Genomic DNA, 18,016 nt, shown 5'->3' on the forward strand with positions numbered 1-18,016 from the left:
CGGCATGCAATCATTTTTTCGCGAGGCGGTTGTCACCTTAGGATATTTGAAAGAGATGTTAGTTGAATGAGCGATATGCCAAAATTGTTTCCATAAAATTAAAATATTCCATTAATCAGCTAAATTCCTGTTTGAATCCTTTGAAGGAAATCTCAATTACTCGTCAAAACCCTGGGTTTCCTGCTGCATAGACAACCTAGTCAAACATTCCCGCATTCAACGTTTTTTTTCGTCCCCCCTGAAAAACGATAGATCGAGGTTCCACTGTATACCCTTATATTAATACATTCATCAAAGGAAATAGAAGAAAAAACGTACGTTCTATATGCTTTGCGCAATTGTAGTATTCGAGGTATTCGAATATTCGAGCAATGATTTAGTATTCGAATTCGATATTCGAATTTGAGAAATCTGCTATTCGACCCATTTCTAGTTTATTTATTGCCAAGGCTGATAATCTTTTTACGGATAGTTACTTACAATATGCTAGTACTCCACCGCTGAATAACATTAATTTCATTTTATAATCATACATGCAATACTAAAACAAATTTTGAAGTTGTAATATAAGAGCAACCATTTTAAGATTAGTCACGAGAACTCACCCCCGTGCATGACATCCGAAATATCGAACGGTCAATTTTAATTGTAGATAAAGAAAAACAAAATAGTACACCAAAACCTTAGGCCATAGGAAATAAAAACATCAACATTTAGAAGAAAAAAAGATCAAAGTTATCAACATATTGAGCAAAATTCTTTAATAAAAAGTAATTTACTTACCCCATGTAAGTGAAACTTTTTTCAATGCCATGTCTCACATAAATGCTTCTCAAGTATATAAATTCAAGAAGGCAACTAAAATATTAGCGGAGTGGTAAAGACAGACATCCATTTGAAATTAATATAGTATCACAATGTAGATCATGTCAACTGGAGCCCAGAAAAAAATTAAAAACGCAGGTCCGATATATCGGACGCAATGCACTAATGGGTTAAGGGGAGATGTTGTTCTGGGTGGCAAGGGTGACATAAACGCTGTATGACACGAATTCCTTGTCAGTACATACTTATTAAGTGAGTGTGAGAGAGAATAAGAGACCTTGAAAACCATAACAAATCCAAAAATAAAAACTAAGCAGGCACACAAACAAACCTATATCCACAAATTACCTTGAGAAAAATGAGTTTCACAAATTTTAGCCATTAAAATACAAAAATTATTTATTTCTTGGTTAAATGGTATTAAAATTTCCACCACAGCTATCTCCCCATATTCTTATAAGTAGTATAATCTTACAAGAGTGTATTTAAGGCACAACAGGATACGAGTCTTCTCCAACCATGATCACCTGACTTAGTACAATAAATATTGGTTTTGTTCACTGCACTGTATAATACATAGTTGTCTTTGCTAAATCAACAATCCAGTCACATATACTTATACGATAAAAAATACAAATTGATAACAAAAATTGAGCAAAAGTAATACACAATAAAACAAATGTTTTCAACATGACAAATTGTCTTTTTACCACACATGAAAGGAAAGATACTACAACCAAATGGAGTATATGTATTATTACGTACCAGCATTTCTTATATTCTAAGGCACACAACAGTACTAATTAATTTTCAATTGATCCATTGGTTTTGAAGTTGCAGAGAATACAAGAAATCAATCAATTTTAGTGGGATAAACAATTTGTTTTCCACAAACTGTTAATACTGGAACTGGCTTTCTTATATCAACGTTGCAAGTTACTGGGACAAAAACTAGGAGAATATCAAGCGCTCCAAGTTGTGCAACTTGAATTTACGTGCAAAAAATAGGTACTTATTTGAGAAAAATTAAGTACCGGAAATATTATGGAGCCGAAGATTTTTGAAAGCATACCATCCAACGTAGAAATAAATTCTCCTTAGTATGCTTTTTATTGCATTGATATTGACTGATTTGTTTAGACCCTTGAGCTCTTCAATCTCGGGAGTCTTTTTTACAGACAGTAAGGCTTTAATTTCATCCTGGCAATATAAAGAGACACAACCACCCTGACCCTTGCTACAGCTATAGTGTGAAATAAGATTAAAGTTATAAATGCTAAATGCATTAATTTCATTGGCATTGAGTCAATGTTCACACATAAGCAAAACCTTTATGTCGAGGTCAGCTAACAAGACTTCAAGGGCTAGAATCTTATTTCTTACAGACTGAACATTAGTAAAAAAATAATTTAGGTTATTATAACCATCTATTAACTTCACTGTACCTGTTTTATCAAGTAAAGTCTTGGAGCCAATATTGTTTCAAGTATTCGGAGGATTACTGGATGGTTTCACTGCAGCAGAGGCAATTGAGATTCCATCGCTATCACTTTCCACGGAGAGAGAATGACCATCATTATCACTGATGGGACAATCGGCTGTGGGATTATAATCCTCAACACGAGCAAAATCTACAAAAGGCTTGCCATTGATATCTGAAATTTTTACGACTAATGGAATTTTATCATTATAATATGTAGTAGATTTTGTAATTCCACACTCATTAATTTTCACAAAATTAGAAACTTCTGTTCCTATGTTTGTTATCATAGAGAAAAACTCTTTAGGGGTGACATCTCTATTCACACAATGAAAAATTAGGTAACTTCTGATAGCTGCCTTATCAGTTGAAAATTTTACACCATCAAACCCATGATTTAGTATTGAGATTTCATTAGTGTACTTTTCATGACACTCAATGACTTCTCCCTCAGATATTTCAGAATTCACTTTCTCTAAAAATTTTTTTTTCCTGTCATCACCAACATTTATACCCCATTCTTTGTCAAAAAGTGATTCATCAAAGCCACTTCCTAAGCTTTCTTGTGTCCTTTTTTTGTGCTCTTGATATTCTTTTTCCATACTTTTCAACTTCAAAGCCTTAATTTCAAATATTAAGTTGGCAATGCTGTAGAAATCGTTTTCATCTTTGAAATCACCCACATTGGTTTCAAAATTTTTTGATGCTGACATAGCACTCGATATACCATTAGCAACCTCACAGTGTTCTACCAATGGTAAATACGTGCACCACAGTTTTAAAAAAAATTCCTTAACTCTGCAACTGATCTCAATGACAAAATTCTTCAATTCAATGCATTTGACTTTCACATAAGAAAATACAGCATCAACATCTTGTTGAGTAATTTTTACTCCCCTGAAACACCTCTGTATTGCAATTACTTTCTCAATACCACCAATGGTATTCCCACCAGCATTGTTACTAGGTGCTATGGCATTTGAAATTTTTGCTAACACCTGAATTCCTTTTTCCATCTTCCCACCAGTTGTCAGTCCCTGAGCCAACTTCAATGGCCCACTCGCGACTCCAGCAAGTCCTTCAACAAATTTCAGCCATCCCCCAGCAGCCTCATGATTTGTTATACTTTGTTCGTGCTTCCAGCGATCGAATAACTGACTGCCTCCCACAACAAGAGAACACCCAGATGCAATGGCCATACCTGTAGCCGCTAAGACACCGCCACCAAGCACCAGGGACCCTAACGCAATACATGGTCTTATAACATCAAGTGCATTCATGACATTCCCTTTAGCAGGTGACCAAGTGACATCTAACAATACGTCACCTTCTAGATTAGCTTGGTAGACGCCATTGCGGGGATAGCACATAATACATTTAGGATAAATATTTTTGCGAAGGAAGTCTTCCCAATCCCAGTATACTCTACCAATGTGGTCCACATAAAATATAGACCGTTTACACGCACTCTCATTTCCATGTCTTGCTATTCGGACAACTGGGAAATGAATACAATCTTCATCTCTTTTCCCTAGATTGAATAGCGATCTTACTGCAAATTCTGAATGTAAGCCTAGCTTATGGTATATATTTTTACCCAGTCGGGTGATCTCATCCTTATCACCATGCCACCATCTCGCCAATTCATCACATAAACCCACAAAATCATGAACTTTTAACATTTTTGAAGGATGAATAACAAATTTTATGATCCCCCTTTGCCGATAAATATGCAGTCGGGAAGTATATACATTCCCAACTTCATCAAAATAGCTCTTAATGCTTTCACACTTCACAAGAAATAATGTCAGTTTGTATTTTTCATCCTTCGGCTTTAAAGTTTGTATGCTAAACATAGAAAAGCCATAAACCTGTTTGTAAATCACATCCATGAGCATTTCAACGTTATTGGTAACACCATGACAGGGGTCAGTAAATAGAGCTTTTATTTCTTCCTCCAATATTTCTCTTTTTCCTTTGCAACATTGCCATGAATTTCTGTCTACATAGTACTGTTGTTGAAAAGCAGCAGCTCTTAATATCCATTCCTTATCCCCATCTACTCCAATGCACCTACAAAATTAGAAATAATAATAGTAATTTTAATAGCTAAAAAGCCAGTACAGGGAGTAAGTGGTATTGCATCATAAAGACATACACACAACATATACATTGATTCATATTCCAATTTGTTAATTAGATCATCTCGTCACCAGCTATGACACTAACAAAAATCACATAATTTACATACACTACATAATTTAATGTGCAATCGTTAACTGTGAAGAAAAAATATTACATATGTTTATTACCTTCTTTGCAATAATGAATATATTTAGCCAACTATACAATATTTTCTTTAAGATTAGGAGGACAGGAGTTTTTGCTACCTAGAAGGACGGATAGGGATCATTTAACCCCTAAAATGCCTCAGTTTCATTAGATAAATTGTGAAATCAGTTCATTAAGAATGCTTTTTAACATTATTATTTATTAAATTATATAACATTATTTTAAATAAATATTTAGTATTTATTAAATATATAAAAATTATATCCCAATTTAAACGTTTATAACAATTATTTAAGGAAATCATGAATTAAACCATATTTAGTAGTCAATTGCAAATCTAATCATGAAAATAAATGCACTCAATACAAAATTTGTGTTTAGTATTCTAACAATACGCACATTGGGTTTACAATAGTTGCATACATTTTTTTAAAATTATTACTTTGTTATAAACCTTATACAATTTTTTCAGAGGTCTTTCCAACAAGTATTTGTAAGTGTGGGTAACACAATAATAAATGAAAAATACAAAACGACACAAAATAAAGAATTCACAATTGTATGCTTTTCAAGCATATCAACCACATAGAATGTTTTATTTCCCTTTAAGGCTCGTAAAAAATCGAAAGATTGGGTATAAAATGCCATTATGCCTAGGTTTTGAAATACTAGCTCATGGGATGAAACTGGCATTGAACCAGGTACTTGCAGGTTCAAAATCAAAAAAGTATCAGCACTTGTTGTATCACCAAGAAATTCAAATAGTGCATCAGATTTTGATCTGTTTTGTCGGAAGCCAAATTGATACTTATTGTTAGTTAAAATTGCATTTTGTGTAGGAAATCTAAAAGGCATTAGGGTAGTTTCCTTCATCGAAGAAAACAAAAGGCATTGATTGTGATTTGTTACCCACCATTAGTGCATTCATAATACACAAATTATTAAATTTTAGAAATCCCAGTTTAGATGAATATCAATGGTCAATTTTAACCTCATTTGAAAAAGGTCAGATTGCTGCCCATGCGATGCCAATCCACGTGCCGTCACAGGGACCTAGATTCCATACGAGTAGATAGGAGTTTTACGTTGTCTGAGATTACAATTGCATGCATGAGGCACAGAGCTCAGGGAAACATCTCTTAATAATCACTTATTAAAATTGCCTATGGTCGGAAAGTTTCTTTAGTTTAATAGGGTATTAATAATCCTTATTTAAGGCAAGTGCTACCAGCTAGCAGGGTACTCTGCCACCTGCTACTAGCCTGCATCCCATCGGCGCTCATAGCCCTGCACCAAGGTGCCCTCACATGGCGGCAGCTGGAACCAGAATGACATCACATGGGCTTTTCCCAGCATTCATACTTATTGTTAGTTGTCGCACTTTCGTGCACTTGAAAATTTTCACTTTTAATTTAATCAAGAAAAATAGATAATGTCATTTAAAAATCTAAAAGTGTGAAATTAGTATTCCAGGAGTAATAATCTTTCGATTTAGGCAATTAAAAAAATTGGAGACCACCCTATTGTATATGACCTTCTTCAATACCTTATAGAAACAAAAGAGTAATCTTATAGATCAATAGTTATTACAGTCAGTTTTACCTCCCTTTTTAAAAAGAGTGAAAACTTGACTATGAAATTGATGTCTTCTGAAACTGATAAATTATACAAGCAGGTGAATAGATTAATGGTGAAGGGAATAGAACATTTAATAACATAGGCGGATCCAGGGGGATGGGGGGCACGTGCCCTCCCCCAGACCCTCAAAAATATGCAAGATTTTTAATACGGTCCCATTATCATTGCGTTCGTTTTGTATTACGAGATATCCTTGTGCCCCCCCCTGAACAAAATCCTGGATACGGCCTTGCTTGTGCCCCCGCCAGAAAGAAATCCTGGATCCGCCCCTGTTTAATAATCCTGTCAGGAATTTCTTTAAAAACAAATAACATTTTACTATGTAATGAGCGGCCTATTTGTAAAATTTTTTGTGGGGTAGTAGGGTAAATAAAAGGTACATTACAGCATTTAGATGCAGGTGGCTCATGATGGGTAACTTCAGTTGCATGGGCGCTATTAATTCCATTGCGGATTCTCCTCAGAGTTTCAATACAGTAGTCATTATGTAAAGATATTTGTAATACCTAGTTTGTGGGCTTGTCACCAGAGTACCTGAATGCCATATGCTTATGTCTTCTGTTTGAGGGGCACTTTTTTTGTTGCTCTTCTTAATGGACAAAGCTGCCTTTAATGCATTACCTGAATTTTCTATCAAGTGATTGTTGTAAGATGATTTAGCACAATGAATAATGTTGCAGTAATGTTTAATAAAGTTTTAGTAAAGTGTTCTATTTTCACCATTGTTGCACTCTCCGTAATTACTGTCTGGCTCTCTTTTTATTTTGTTATAACTAATAATTTCTGGGGTTCCTCCATTTTTAAAGGATGTCCTACACTAAATAAATAAAACACCAACACAGAAACCAAGAATACAAATGAATTCGACTTCCTTAGAGTTGAACAAGAGCTCAATAATACAAAGTGGTTTAACTTGATTGTCATCTTTATTTAGCATGATTTCTAAGTTATTTAACTTATTTCTCAAGATTGAACTCTATGATAATAGATGCTTAGTTAGCCATCAAGTGATTTCCCCAAATTGGATTCTTTTTGATGTGAAAGACGTGTACCAAGGGTTGATGAGAATTTTGCATTTGTTGGCTTTAGGTCATCTTTCAGGCTGGCATCATTCACAAAACTTTAAGGACATGTGAAATGATTTATAAATATATCTAGAGGCCACTGAGTTAAATCTTTCACCATATCATAGCAAAAGTATGGCACACTTACTTAACTTGTTTGCCAGTTTTACATGTAATGTTAAAATCATTTAGAAAATACCTTGTCAATTGCAGTACACATTAGGGTCTATACAACCAATACAAGGGAATGTTGAGCATTCAGCAGCCTGCAGACCTTTTTTTTTTATTTTCTCCAGTACCAACACCTAACTGCAGTGTTTCATTTTTTGTGATTTAACTTCTGAAAAGCCCTTTTCTTCTTTTGATGCTGGTTGAACATCTCCGCTGACACTTTCTTTGATGTTTCCACTAGAATTTTCACAAGGAGACCTACATAACATATATGCTTGTATGCTGATTGGATTATCACAACTGGGATTAGTTTTTGTAGTTGAGACACTCCCACATTTAGTACAATAGCTTGATTTTGTCGTTTTTGGAGATAGTATTTATTTTGCAGCTTAAGAATGCTCACACCGATTTACATTAATGTTGTTAATTCCTTGCTTCAAAAACTCAATGTCTGCCGACATATTGGAAAGGGAAAATTTCAAGGCTTGGTATGAATAGCATTTCCAAAAGATGTTCCGGTTCTCAAACAAAGCTTTTTACAATAATTTGTTTAGTCTTGAGCATGCAGCATGAAATGCCAGCAGCCAGAGGTCACAAAATACAACCCTTTCACTACTTTTGAAAGATTTCCTACATGAGCCATAGGAATGCAAATTAATTTAGGCGGTCATCTTGCCTACATCTATCCTATAAATGAAGCCTTCATTCATGGTAATGGGGAACTTGCATGAATATTTTTTATTTCACAGGCAGACAGAAAATTATTTTCTGAATACAACAAAGAAAACCGCATGCATATCTGAGTTTTCCTTCGCGAGATATGTTTTCAATGATAAATATATCGAATTTTAAAGCGCTGGAAAAACTCCCTCACCCCCCAAGCCACTGCCGACGAAGCCTCGATGACGTCAAAGATGCCTAAACATCAAACGAAGCTATTGTTGTTATTGTTTGTAATACTTGACAGCAGTTGTGAGAGCTTCGTTTGTTAGACGTGTTGATTATATTCTATTTAAAGATAAATATCTGTCAATAGAGGGTCGGAAGCCCTCATATATTTTGTATTATTTATAATATTAATACCTGAGTAAGGGCATGACATATAAAACTGGAGCAGTGAAACCAAAAATTTTATGAAACCTAAATAACATCGTTGTAGGAGCCTGAGCCATGGCCGTTGGAAGGGGAATATGTTAATTGTAAGTTGATGTTATCGACGGCATATCATTCATTTAAGTATGTAATTAGAATGATTTAGATGTTTACTAATGTCCGCTTAGCTTTTATAAACAATAACTTCATCTGTTTATTCGTAGGTATCGGAGAATTCGTCGTTTAGGACTGTCTGTGCTTGTATTATGAGGTGAATTCCAGTCAATGCAACTTTTGCTCGCTGATTGGAGACATCTAGGAACATTTTTGGGCAAAAATAGTGTTATTTTCAATGTGACATCTCCCGTCAAGCTACTGCTAATAATCACAGTGCCAGTGGTTGTAATGCACAAAGTTTGACAAGGTTGAAAAATAGCAGCCAAGAGTTATCAGTAGCTATCGATAAATGTCTAACAGTAGTGTAAAAATTGTCAGTGGCGTGTTAACCTCTGTTGTTCACCGTAGATATGACATTTCACACTCAAGCTATTGAAATAAAAACTGTGTGTGAAGTTTGTTATTCCATTATTTCAACGAATATTAGTGAGAAAAGTCACCTGTGTCACTTATGTGGGCTAATTTAAGGCTTTAAATCAGTGAATAAATACATAGTTGTTTTCATCATTACGAGCTCTGTTGTTGTTAAGTTGTATCTGATGAATATAAGAATGTGACAGTGACTTCCAGTTTTTGATGAGTATTTGCCTATTTCCCACTATATTTTTATGGTATATGCTAGTATATTGTTTATGGATTTACCTATATTATTGAAATATGTTGCAGCTTGTGTGTGTGTTGGCAGCGGAACCGATTCGCGATCTCACATGTGGATTGTGTGCAGACTGTTTTGCTGTGAATTCGTACCATAGGACGGATAGGACTACCTTCTCCGCTAATTCGGCCTTGCCAAATTCAACAGCACAGCTTACGATCCTTATCCTCCAGTATTACAAGTTTCTTTTACATCTCGATTTTCCGCCGACGTATAGCAATAATTGGTCTTAACAAATTCTATGAGGGTCGTGGCATCAATTTTTGGTGTCCTAAAAAAAAGTCTGGTGTCCTAACACCCCCATGCCACACACCTTTTATGCGGCTTGCGGGGTATTCCGTAGATGCAGATGAATTTCAGGTGTACTATTCGAACGAGCGGCAACGTTATCATCCATTTTTCTGATAACTGAAGCATACGAAGTGAAACGTTTTACTTAATCATCCCGATGTCGCATTATTAATAGCCCAAGTAATAATCGTGGCACAATAGCAATAGGAAAACTTGCCCAAGAATAACAGAACAAAATAAAGCGACGATGAGTGGGTAAATACTCCCTCAAGACAAATTTTACAGCATGCGCTCAGCGTATTTCCCAACTCCCTACGGTTGTTTAGGCACCTATGACATCACGTCTGGCCTCGGCAACGTTCGGGTGTCTTCGTGCAGTGGTCGGCTCAGAGAAATTTTTCTCGATTTTAAATGCAATTTTTTATTCCTTTTGATGTTGAATGGAGAAACTTAATGTATTTTTGCAAGCTAATATATGTATCCATTTTACTTATTCAAAATAGTTTTTAGAGCAATTGATGACCCATGCAAGTTCCCCATTGCAAGGCTAGTTATCAGGCATGCACTCAGGGGTGCCGACTTACAAAAGATATTGGGGGGGCCCACACCAGGGACCTTGCCACGGTAAATTTTATAAGTGGTGAATTTTAAGTTTTTAAGCATTTTAGAAGAGTCATATGATCAAAATTAGAACCCTGATCACTCGAATCTCTATATCTGGACACTCCGGGGAAAATCGACAAGCCTTACACATTTTTTCCTCACATCTGTAGCTAATTTTTGGGGGGGCTCGGGCCCCCTCAGGCCCCATGGAGTAGGAGCCACTGCATGCACTCATAAGAACAGGTAAAATTAAAGATTTTAAAGAAACAATTTCCAAAATACTCATCAACAGCATACAGTAGACAGGAAAGCAGACAAATTTCACCACAAGAGGCTATCTGAGTAAAGCCGGACAGCAAAAGCTCTTTGTGCCAGTCAATTTGATTGCATTTGGACACATTTAATCATCATGGGAGGCTGATTAACTATTTCCTTATCTTAGAAGCCATTTTGTTGCCAAAAAACAATGTGCTGGAGTTATAAGGACAGAATGCAACACGGATTTAATATCTGCAGCCAAAAAGGAGAGCCAGGTGCTCCAGCAAAGGGAATTTGGAGTTGAGGAAGCACTGATCAGATTTTATCAATTAGACTCCCAATACAGACAACAGCTCTCCCTCCCACTCTAGATTCTGATTTTAGGCTACCTTTATCTAAAGATGAATAATTGATTCCAGGGACTTGATGACTGATGTAGTGGATAGGATGAAAACTATCAATGACAGGCGAGGAATAGTACTTTGCTCTTAAAACTATGTATATGTATTAGGAATGTTATATTAGGAATGTTCCAAATGTTAAATTAATTAGCCATAAAATCAATGACATACATATCAATAGGGTGGTTTCCTATTATTTTTTTATTGCCTAAATCGAGAGATTATTACTCTGGAAGTACGTATTTTATGCTTTCAGATTTTTAAATGACAATGTCTATTTTTCGCGATTAAATGAAAAGTGAAAAATTTCAAGCGCACAAAAACGTGACGTCTAAGTATGAATGCTGGGAAAAGCCCATGTGATGTCTGGCTGCTGCTTTGTGAGGACACCTGGGTGCGAGGCTATGAATGCCGCTACAAATCGGGCTGCTTGCTGCCGAGCATGGCGGTAGCATAGAGTACCCTGCCAGCAGTTAGCGCTTGGCTTAAATAAGGATTATTAACCTGGATCCGCCCAATGTAACAAAAATGTCACACCCTGTATCGCTCCACTGCAATGGCTCTTGCATCGTTCGGGCACGGTATATTGTTGTGTTTTATACCTTATAAGAAAGAGGAAGCTAAGTGCTTCAATTCAAGGTAAGAATTGTCAAGTAAGAGTGAAGACCTATCCTTTAAGTACCCCTGGTATTTAGGTGCCTTTGCTAGACACTAAAAATGGACGTTCGCTTTGTGTAAATATTTAATTTTTTCATTAACTATAAGCGCTACAGCGACAATTTTTGGTATGTATCAACATAATGATACAAAATTATTAATAATACATTAATATATTTGGTATTGCTTTCCATTTCTGTAATATACACTGATAAATGTTACTGTGACATAAATGTCACATTGGGCGGATCCCTATGCAAATCTTTAAAGTTTCGAATTTTTTGCTCTAGTTAGAATTTATTGCATTTTCAACGTTTTTTCCTTCGTATTCCCGCCAAAAGATTTATTATTTTTCAATAAATCGATAAATTTGCATTTATTTACTTTTATTCCGGTAATTACTTTTGAATTAAAATTTTTAATATTAGGGATATCGATAGCTCAGCACTGTGTGAAGCCAAATAGCTTCTGGAAAACGAAGACTTTGACGAAGTACAATATACCTTGAGCCAGCAGAAGCAGCAATTGTCACTGATTAGGACATTGCAGATGACCAGGCTGATGGACTTGTGGAAAATTTAACGGGAAGACAACTTCGGGCAAGAGTGGAGCTTGTTTTGCAGCTTGATAATGATAATACTAATGAATTTCAAGAGAAGTCCGGAAGAATTTCGGTACCAGTTACATGTAAGGAAAAGGATTCGAAATCAACGAAGCTTACATCACTTCTCCAATAGAAAAAAGTAAAAAGAGAAGCTGCCAATTTGCGACAAGAAGGTCATTTTGTAAGAAATAGGTTATTCCCCGAAACAGATCTTCCTGAATAGAGGGAAAAATTAAGTGTAGAAATTTTTTAAATTGTTTTTTCGGATGACATTCTTTTTTCTCATGGCAGAATTAGATTATTATACTACTTCTACTGTTTTTTCATCTTCTAGCATCAATAAAGAGGAGATGAAAATTTTCATTGGAATTTTACTGTTATGAGGTTGTAACTGGTTTCCATCCAAGCGATGCTCCTGGGAAGATTCTGGGGGTGCTCACAACTCAATGGTTACCGTAGCCTAGCGAAGGAATAGCTTCTTTGTGATGAGTAGATACCTTCACTGTGCAGACAATACGATGCCCGACATAATAGACAAATTTTGGGACCTTCGCCGTAGATCACTACATTGAAAGAACGTTTCAGGGGAATTTTTCCCACTGAGAATTAATTCTCTTTAGGCAGGAGAATGATTGCGTATTTTGGTATCCATTCTTGCATGCAATTCATTCGGCGGAAGACAATCAGTTTTGGTGGTGGTGGTGGAATATTTTTCCTTGGCTTTTGGATGTAGCTGTTCACAATCTTAAGCTGTTCACAATCTGTTCACGAGCGAAATCTGGTCATTGCATGTCACAATTAGAGATCAGGCGTGTAATAATGCAAACATAACTGACCATACATCGATGCAAAGCCAATTATAGCGGCCGTACTACTTCATTTTCAACAGAGACAGACAGTGAAATATGTTATGATGCTAATGATCAATTAGTCTCTGTTTTACTATAACAAAAGATTGCGTCGCCATGCTCGAGAACATTGCGCTTCCGTCAAATGCACTGCATGCGATGCATGTAATATGGACAAATATTGCTTTACTACTTACCACTCAAAATGGTACGTATAACCCGCATTGAACTCTAAATCAATCTTTAGTTTATATGAAACAAATTGATTCAAATTTCATTCAATTTAATACTGTATTACACTCTTATGTGTTGCGAGAATATTTTTGAAACATGTATATTTATTCTATGTATTTTCCAAAATTGAGAAATGCATTTTCAACTGTTTTACTTATTAGCCATGTAAAAATATTATTTAAATGTACCTTCAACAAATCCATTGATTGTGTCAATTCAAGGTTCTGTAATTTCATAACACTCCTGCCGAAAACTTAACATAAATTTAAAATAATTTTTCTGGATGTGCATTTGACAAGTTTATAATATAAACATTATAAATTTAAATAAACCCCACATTTGTGAAATAACATTGTAAAAATCCAAAAAATTTGTGCATCTTAAAAAATCACAATTTACAGCGAAAAATTTATGAATCGCGGGCAATGGAACTCTGAAAATTATTGCTAAATTTTTAAACAATTTACTTTAAATTTAAACAAAAGCTTTAAAATAGTGTATGTAATTAATAATACGTTTTTCTAGTGTATTTTTATCATTTAAATGAACAGTGCAGCTCAAATGCGAAAAATATTTGCTTTTTCTGGGGAAATATTAGATTGCACCAAAAGACAACAGATCCGCCCAATGTGACATTTATGTCACAGCCTGTATCTCGGAAACTACACAACCGATCAACGTAATATTTTCAGAATGTAGTAAAAATGAGACCCTAACCATTCCCTTAAAATATGAACTATTAATCTCAAAAAAAATATTTTGGGCGGATCCAGGTTAACACCCTATCAAACGAAGGAAACTTTCCGACCATAGGCAATTTTAATAGATGATTATTAAGAGATGTTTCCCTAAGCTGTGTGCCTCATGCATGCAATGGTAATCTCAGACAATGTAAAACTTCTATCTACTCGTATGGAATCTAGGTCCCTGTGACGGCACGTGGATTGGCATTGCATGGGCACCAATCTGGCCTTTTTCAAAAGGGGTTAAAATTGACCATTGACATTAGTCTAAACTGGGATTTCTAAAACCAAATAATTTGTATATTATGAATGCACTAATGGTGGGTAACGAATCACAATCAATGCTTTTCATTTTCTTTGATGACGGAAAATACCCTATTGGTAACTAATGTTTTCAGGCTTAACTTCAAGTATCTATCCATTATGTAAAATGAAATCGAATAAACTTTGGAAGGTTCACTTGAAATATTTAATAAGCATGATTCAGGTTTTGTAATGTGGTTACATCTAACCATGTCACGCAAACCTGGTCATGATATTAAAATACATTAAGTGAACCTTACCGAGTCTATTATTTCATTTTATATAAAACGGTAATGTGTGACAAGTCCCTGATTTCATTCTTGTACTCATTTTGATATTTCAGGCGATTTTCAAGGATTAAAACTGGAAACCCAATCAAACTGAATTTATGCCAGAAAGCACAGAAAGAGCAATTCTCTGCAAAAAGCTGGAAGGCAAACTTGCCTTCCAGCTTGTATAAGAATTCCATCCAAGAAAACTTAATCTGGAGAGGAGAGCACTGAGAAAGAGAATGACATGCAACCATGACCCCGAATACAGTTCCAACACCACTCCCATTACCCTGCCCATGAAAAAGGTTGGAAGAGCTATTTAAAGAGGAAGATCTTTTAGGAAGATCTTCCACTTCACACTTTTAGGATGCTTTTAAGGAATCTTTGGTAATTTACTTCTTTGCATGACTCACGAAAGATACATTTAGCAAAAGTGACTTGAGTTGACCTCAACAGAGCTTAATATTACAAAAAATACATCACGATAAATAAATGGTAAAAAGCTTGGTTAGTTCCTCAGAAACAATTTGGTCAAGATAGTGAGAAAGTGTTTGGCCGCAGATTGCAGGAGCAGGGGAGGAGTGAGAAAAAAGTACGCTCTAAATAACTAAAAATATTTTATATCACCGGTGGCAGGTATTTCAAGAAATGGATATTACCTACATGATGCTAAAGGTGTGTTTTCATTCATACATGTATATTAAAAAATTTATCTCTCCATATCTTCACAGGAGCTGCACGAAAACACAAAATCTATGAAGATACGCTGTTTGTTAGAGATACATCCAACTGGCTATATCAGAGTAATAGGCGGAAAAGTGGCATTTTTCCTCATAACAGGTAAAAATATAACTGGGGTTAGGTACGTTATTCCTTTCCGATAAGAAAGATTTCAATAAATCCCATTTTTTCAAATGTAGTTATGGAAACTATTTATTTCAGAGTATATTTTCCTTTACACCTCTCAATTTGTGGCATTAATTTCAGCTTGCATTTTCATTATTAAATTTGTGGCAACAATAAAACAAAAATAACACTTCACATGCATTACATACTCGTATGAATATCTTCCAAATGTATTCTTGGTATACATATATACAATAGTTATAGAGGAAATTTGATATTGTAATACAACTGGCATACTAATGGAATACAAGGAGTCCCATTTTCTAATATGGTTGTACTGTTACGGCAAAGCAGTTGTATTACAGATCTTGTTCTGTTTCAGTTAGCCGTGCCACTGTGGCGTTTGCAGTAATATTTTCCTGCCAGTGATGTACATTCTTTAGTTACATGATCAACAGTTTGTTTTCGGTACCTACTCTTATTTCTGAAATTGTCATTTTCTAAGTTATTGTTGAGGATGTATTTCTCTATTCCTTGCACTCATCTCTTGATCCTGAATGGCAATGAGAAAGCCCTCAGTTTTGTGGAGAAGTTGCCCTTATAGTAGCCATGCATATGTAAACGCATGCAAATTGCACATTTCTGCATAATTTCAAACGCAGTGATAATGTTTCCGAGTAATTTCTTTGACGTCCAGTTATTTTTTCTCTTCTATAATTTGAATAATGTACACGGTATCCTCTCATGCTCCTTTGAAGATAATTTAATCACCATCGTGAGTTATCACTTTCTCAGCTGGTTTGCATCAGATGAGAAACTATAGTATACTCTCGCAGGATCACTAGTGACGCTTCACTATATAACTTTTAAACAATTTGAAAGCGTGTGATCGAGAGGTACGTACCTTACTGTAAGGTTGAGAGGTATTATAATTAGAGTGAAAGTGTAAGCGGCACCTGCAGTCAATGGTACCTAACGTAAAAAACGCCTTTCTAACCTCTTACATCACAGATCAAAGAAGTCAACCATTGCATCAGCCAATTACCCAGTTTATAATAATGCTACCTTACCTTATGTGAGAATCCATGTCTTCTTAGTCGATATGAGGGTCATCCACTGCTGTCAAGAAAAGTTACGAATAACCTGGCGAGTATCATCGCTTCAGTCAAATACGAAGTTTCCTCCAACTCCAAACATCACACACCTTTCAGGAGCATGATACCATAATACTGCAGCTTTACTACGGCACATACAAAAGCAACGATAAAAAATAAGTTACGTCTTTCCGATTGGTTCATGCGTTGCTAGGGTAAAATCACGAACTCTAAAACGTAAACAAACAGTCGTGTTGTTGTGAGCACATTCACGCTGACTTAGCAGGTTGAGCGGAAAGCGGACTTCGTCATCGCTCACTGAGCGGTCAAAGGATCCGAACGAAGCGGTGTGGAGGGACGTTGGAACACGGTTGCCATTTGGAAATGGAGAGTTGGGGTTTACTCGATGCATCAGAAGAAAATAAGATATAATAAGGTAACGAGGATGCATTGAGATAAATTTATTGCGAGTAACACCCAGTGAAATCACCGTGTTTCGCAAAACTGAAGGAAATTCAGCCTAATCTATCACCATGCGATCTATCAAGTTAAATTTCATTTCCGAATTTTTTACCATTAATACTAATTCCTAGCTGAAGCCAAGCCATATTTTCCACATCACTAAAAGCCCGAACTTTGACCCTAAGAGGAGTTCGCTTTTAATTGTGCTAAATATATAGTCGCGGTGATAACCTTTACGGAGTCACCCGCAATTCACAAATTGTTCGAAAATTCCACTGATTGTGAGAGAAAAAAATCATTCAGCGTCATCACCTGCACTAGGATTTGAATCCGAATTTTTCGGCTACTTCCGGTATACTTAAGGGTGCGATTCATAGACGGCACTTTAGGCTAAAGTATACTTTAGCCGGGCTAAAGTCTGCTTTTTCCGTTTCATAAACGCCACTTTAGAAGAAAAATGGCCGAATCGTCACTTTACCGTAAAGTGCCCAACCGGAGCTCACTTTAGGGCTAAAGTGTCCTTTACGGATAAATAAATATGGCGGCACCGGCTGTTATTGAAGTTGAAATATGAAGATATTTGGGTTACGGAAATGAATAGGAACTAATTTTTTGGTGAGAACACAGCAGCAGAGTGGCATGTTTGAAGAAATAACCAGACACGTAATATATGTCTTTTCCCTGAAAATATATCGTGTCGGTATTGATGGAGATGACCCATTTCTTATGTTTCGAAGTTAAACTATCGGTCGTGTGATAATTACAACACAGTAAGTGGTTGGACATATTGGCATAATTTATGTTGCATTTGTACACAAGCTAATTGTTAAGTACTTCTGTTATTTATGCGTTTATGTTCCATGATTTTCCTAAAAGATACTTGAATATGATAGCAAAATTCTGTTTACATTGGCGTCAATAGCCTTCGTACGCGAAGACTTGATTTTCATGTCGTTTGGTCAGCCAAATGCTAGCTTCTATACCTTGCATTGCATTTTAAGCGTTT

General features: G+C 35.8%; 1 protein-coding gene across 1 annotated transcript; it reads right to left on the reverse strand.

The window, feature by feature from the left end:
* Positions 1-1,197: 1,197 nt before the first annotated feature.
* On the reverse strand, positions 1,198-16,827 carry LOC124168172. Its single transcript, XM_046546297.1, has 2 exons — positions 16,525-16,827; positions 1,198-4,378 (listed from the first exon to the last, which is right to left on the reverse strand). The coding sequence occupies exons 1-2, from the start codon at positions 16,539-16,541 to the stop codon at positions 2,308-2,310; spliced, it is 2,088 nt and encodes a 695-aa protein (XP_046402253.1). The 5' UTR covers positions 16,542-16,827; the 3' UTR covers positions 1,198-2,307.
* Positions 16,828-18,016: the final 1,189 nt, after the last annotated feature.

The sequence above is a fragment of the Ischnura elegans genome, chromosome 11 (assembly GCF_921293095.1).
Source record: "Ischnura elegans chromosome 11, ioIscEleg1.1, whole genome shotgun sequence".
NCBI lineage: Eukaryota > Metazoa > Arthropoda > Insecta > Odonata > Coenagrionidae > Ischnura > Ischnura elegans.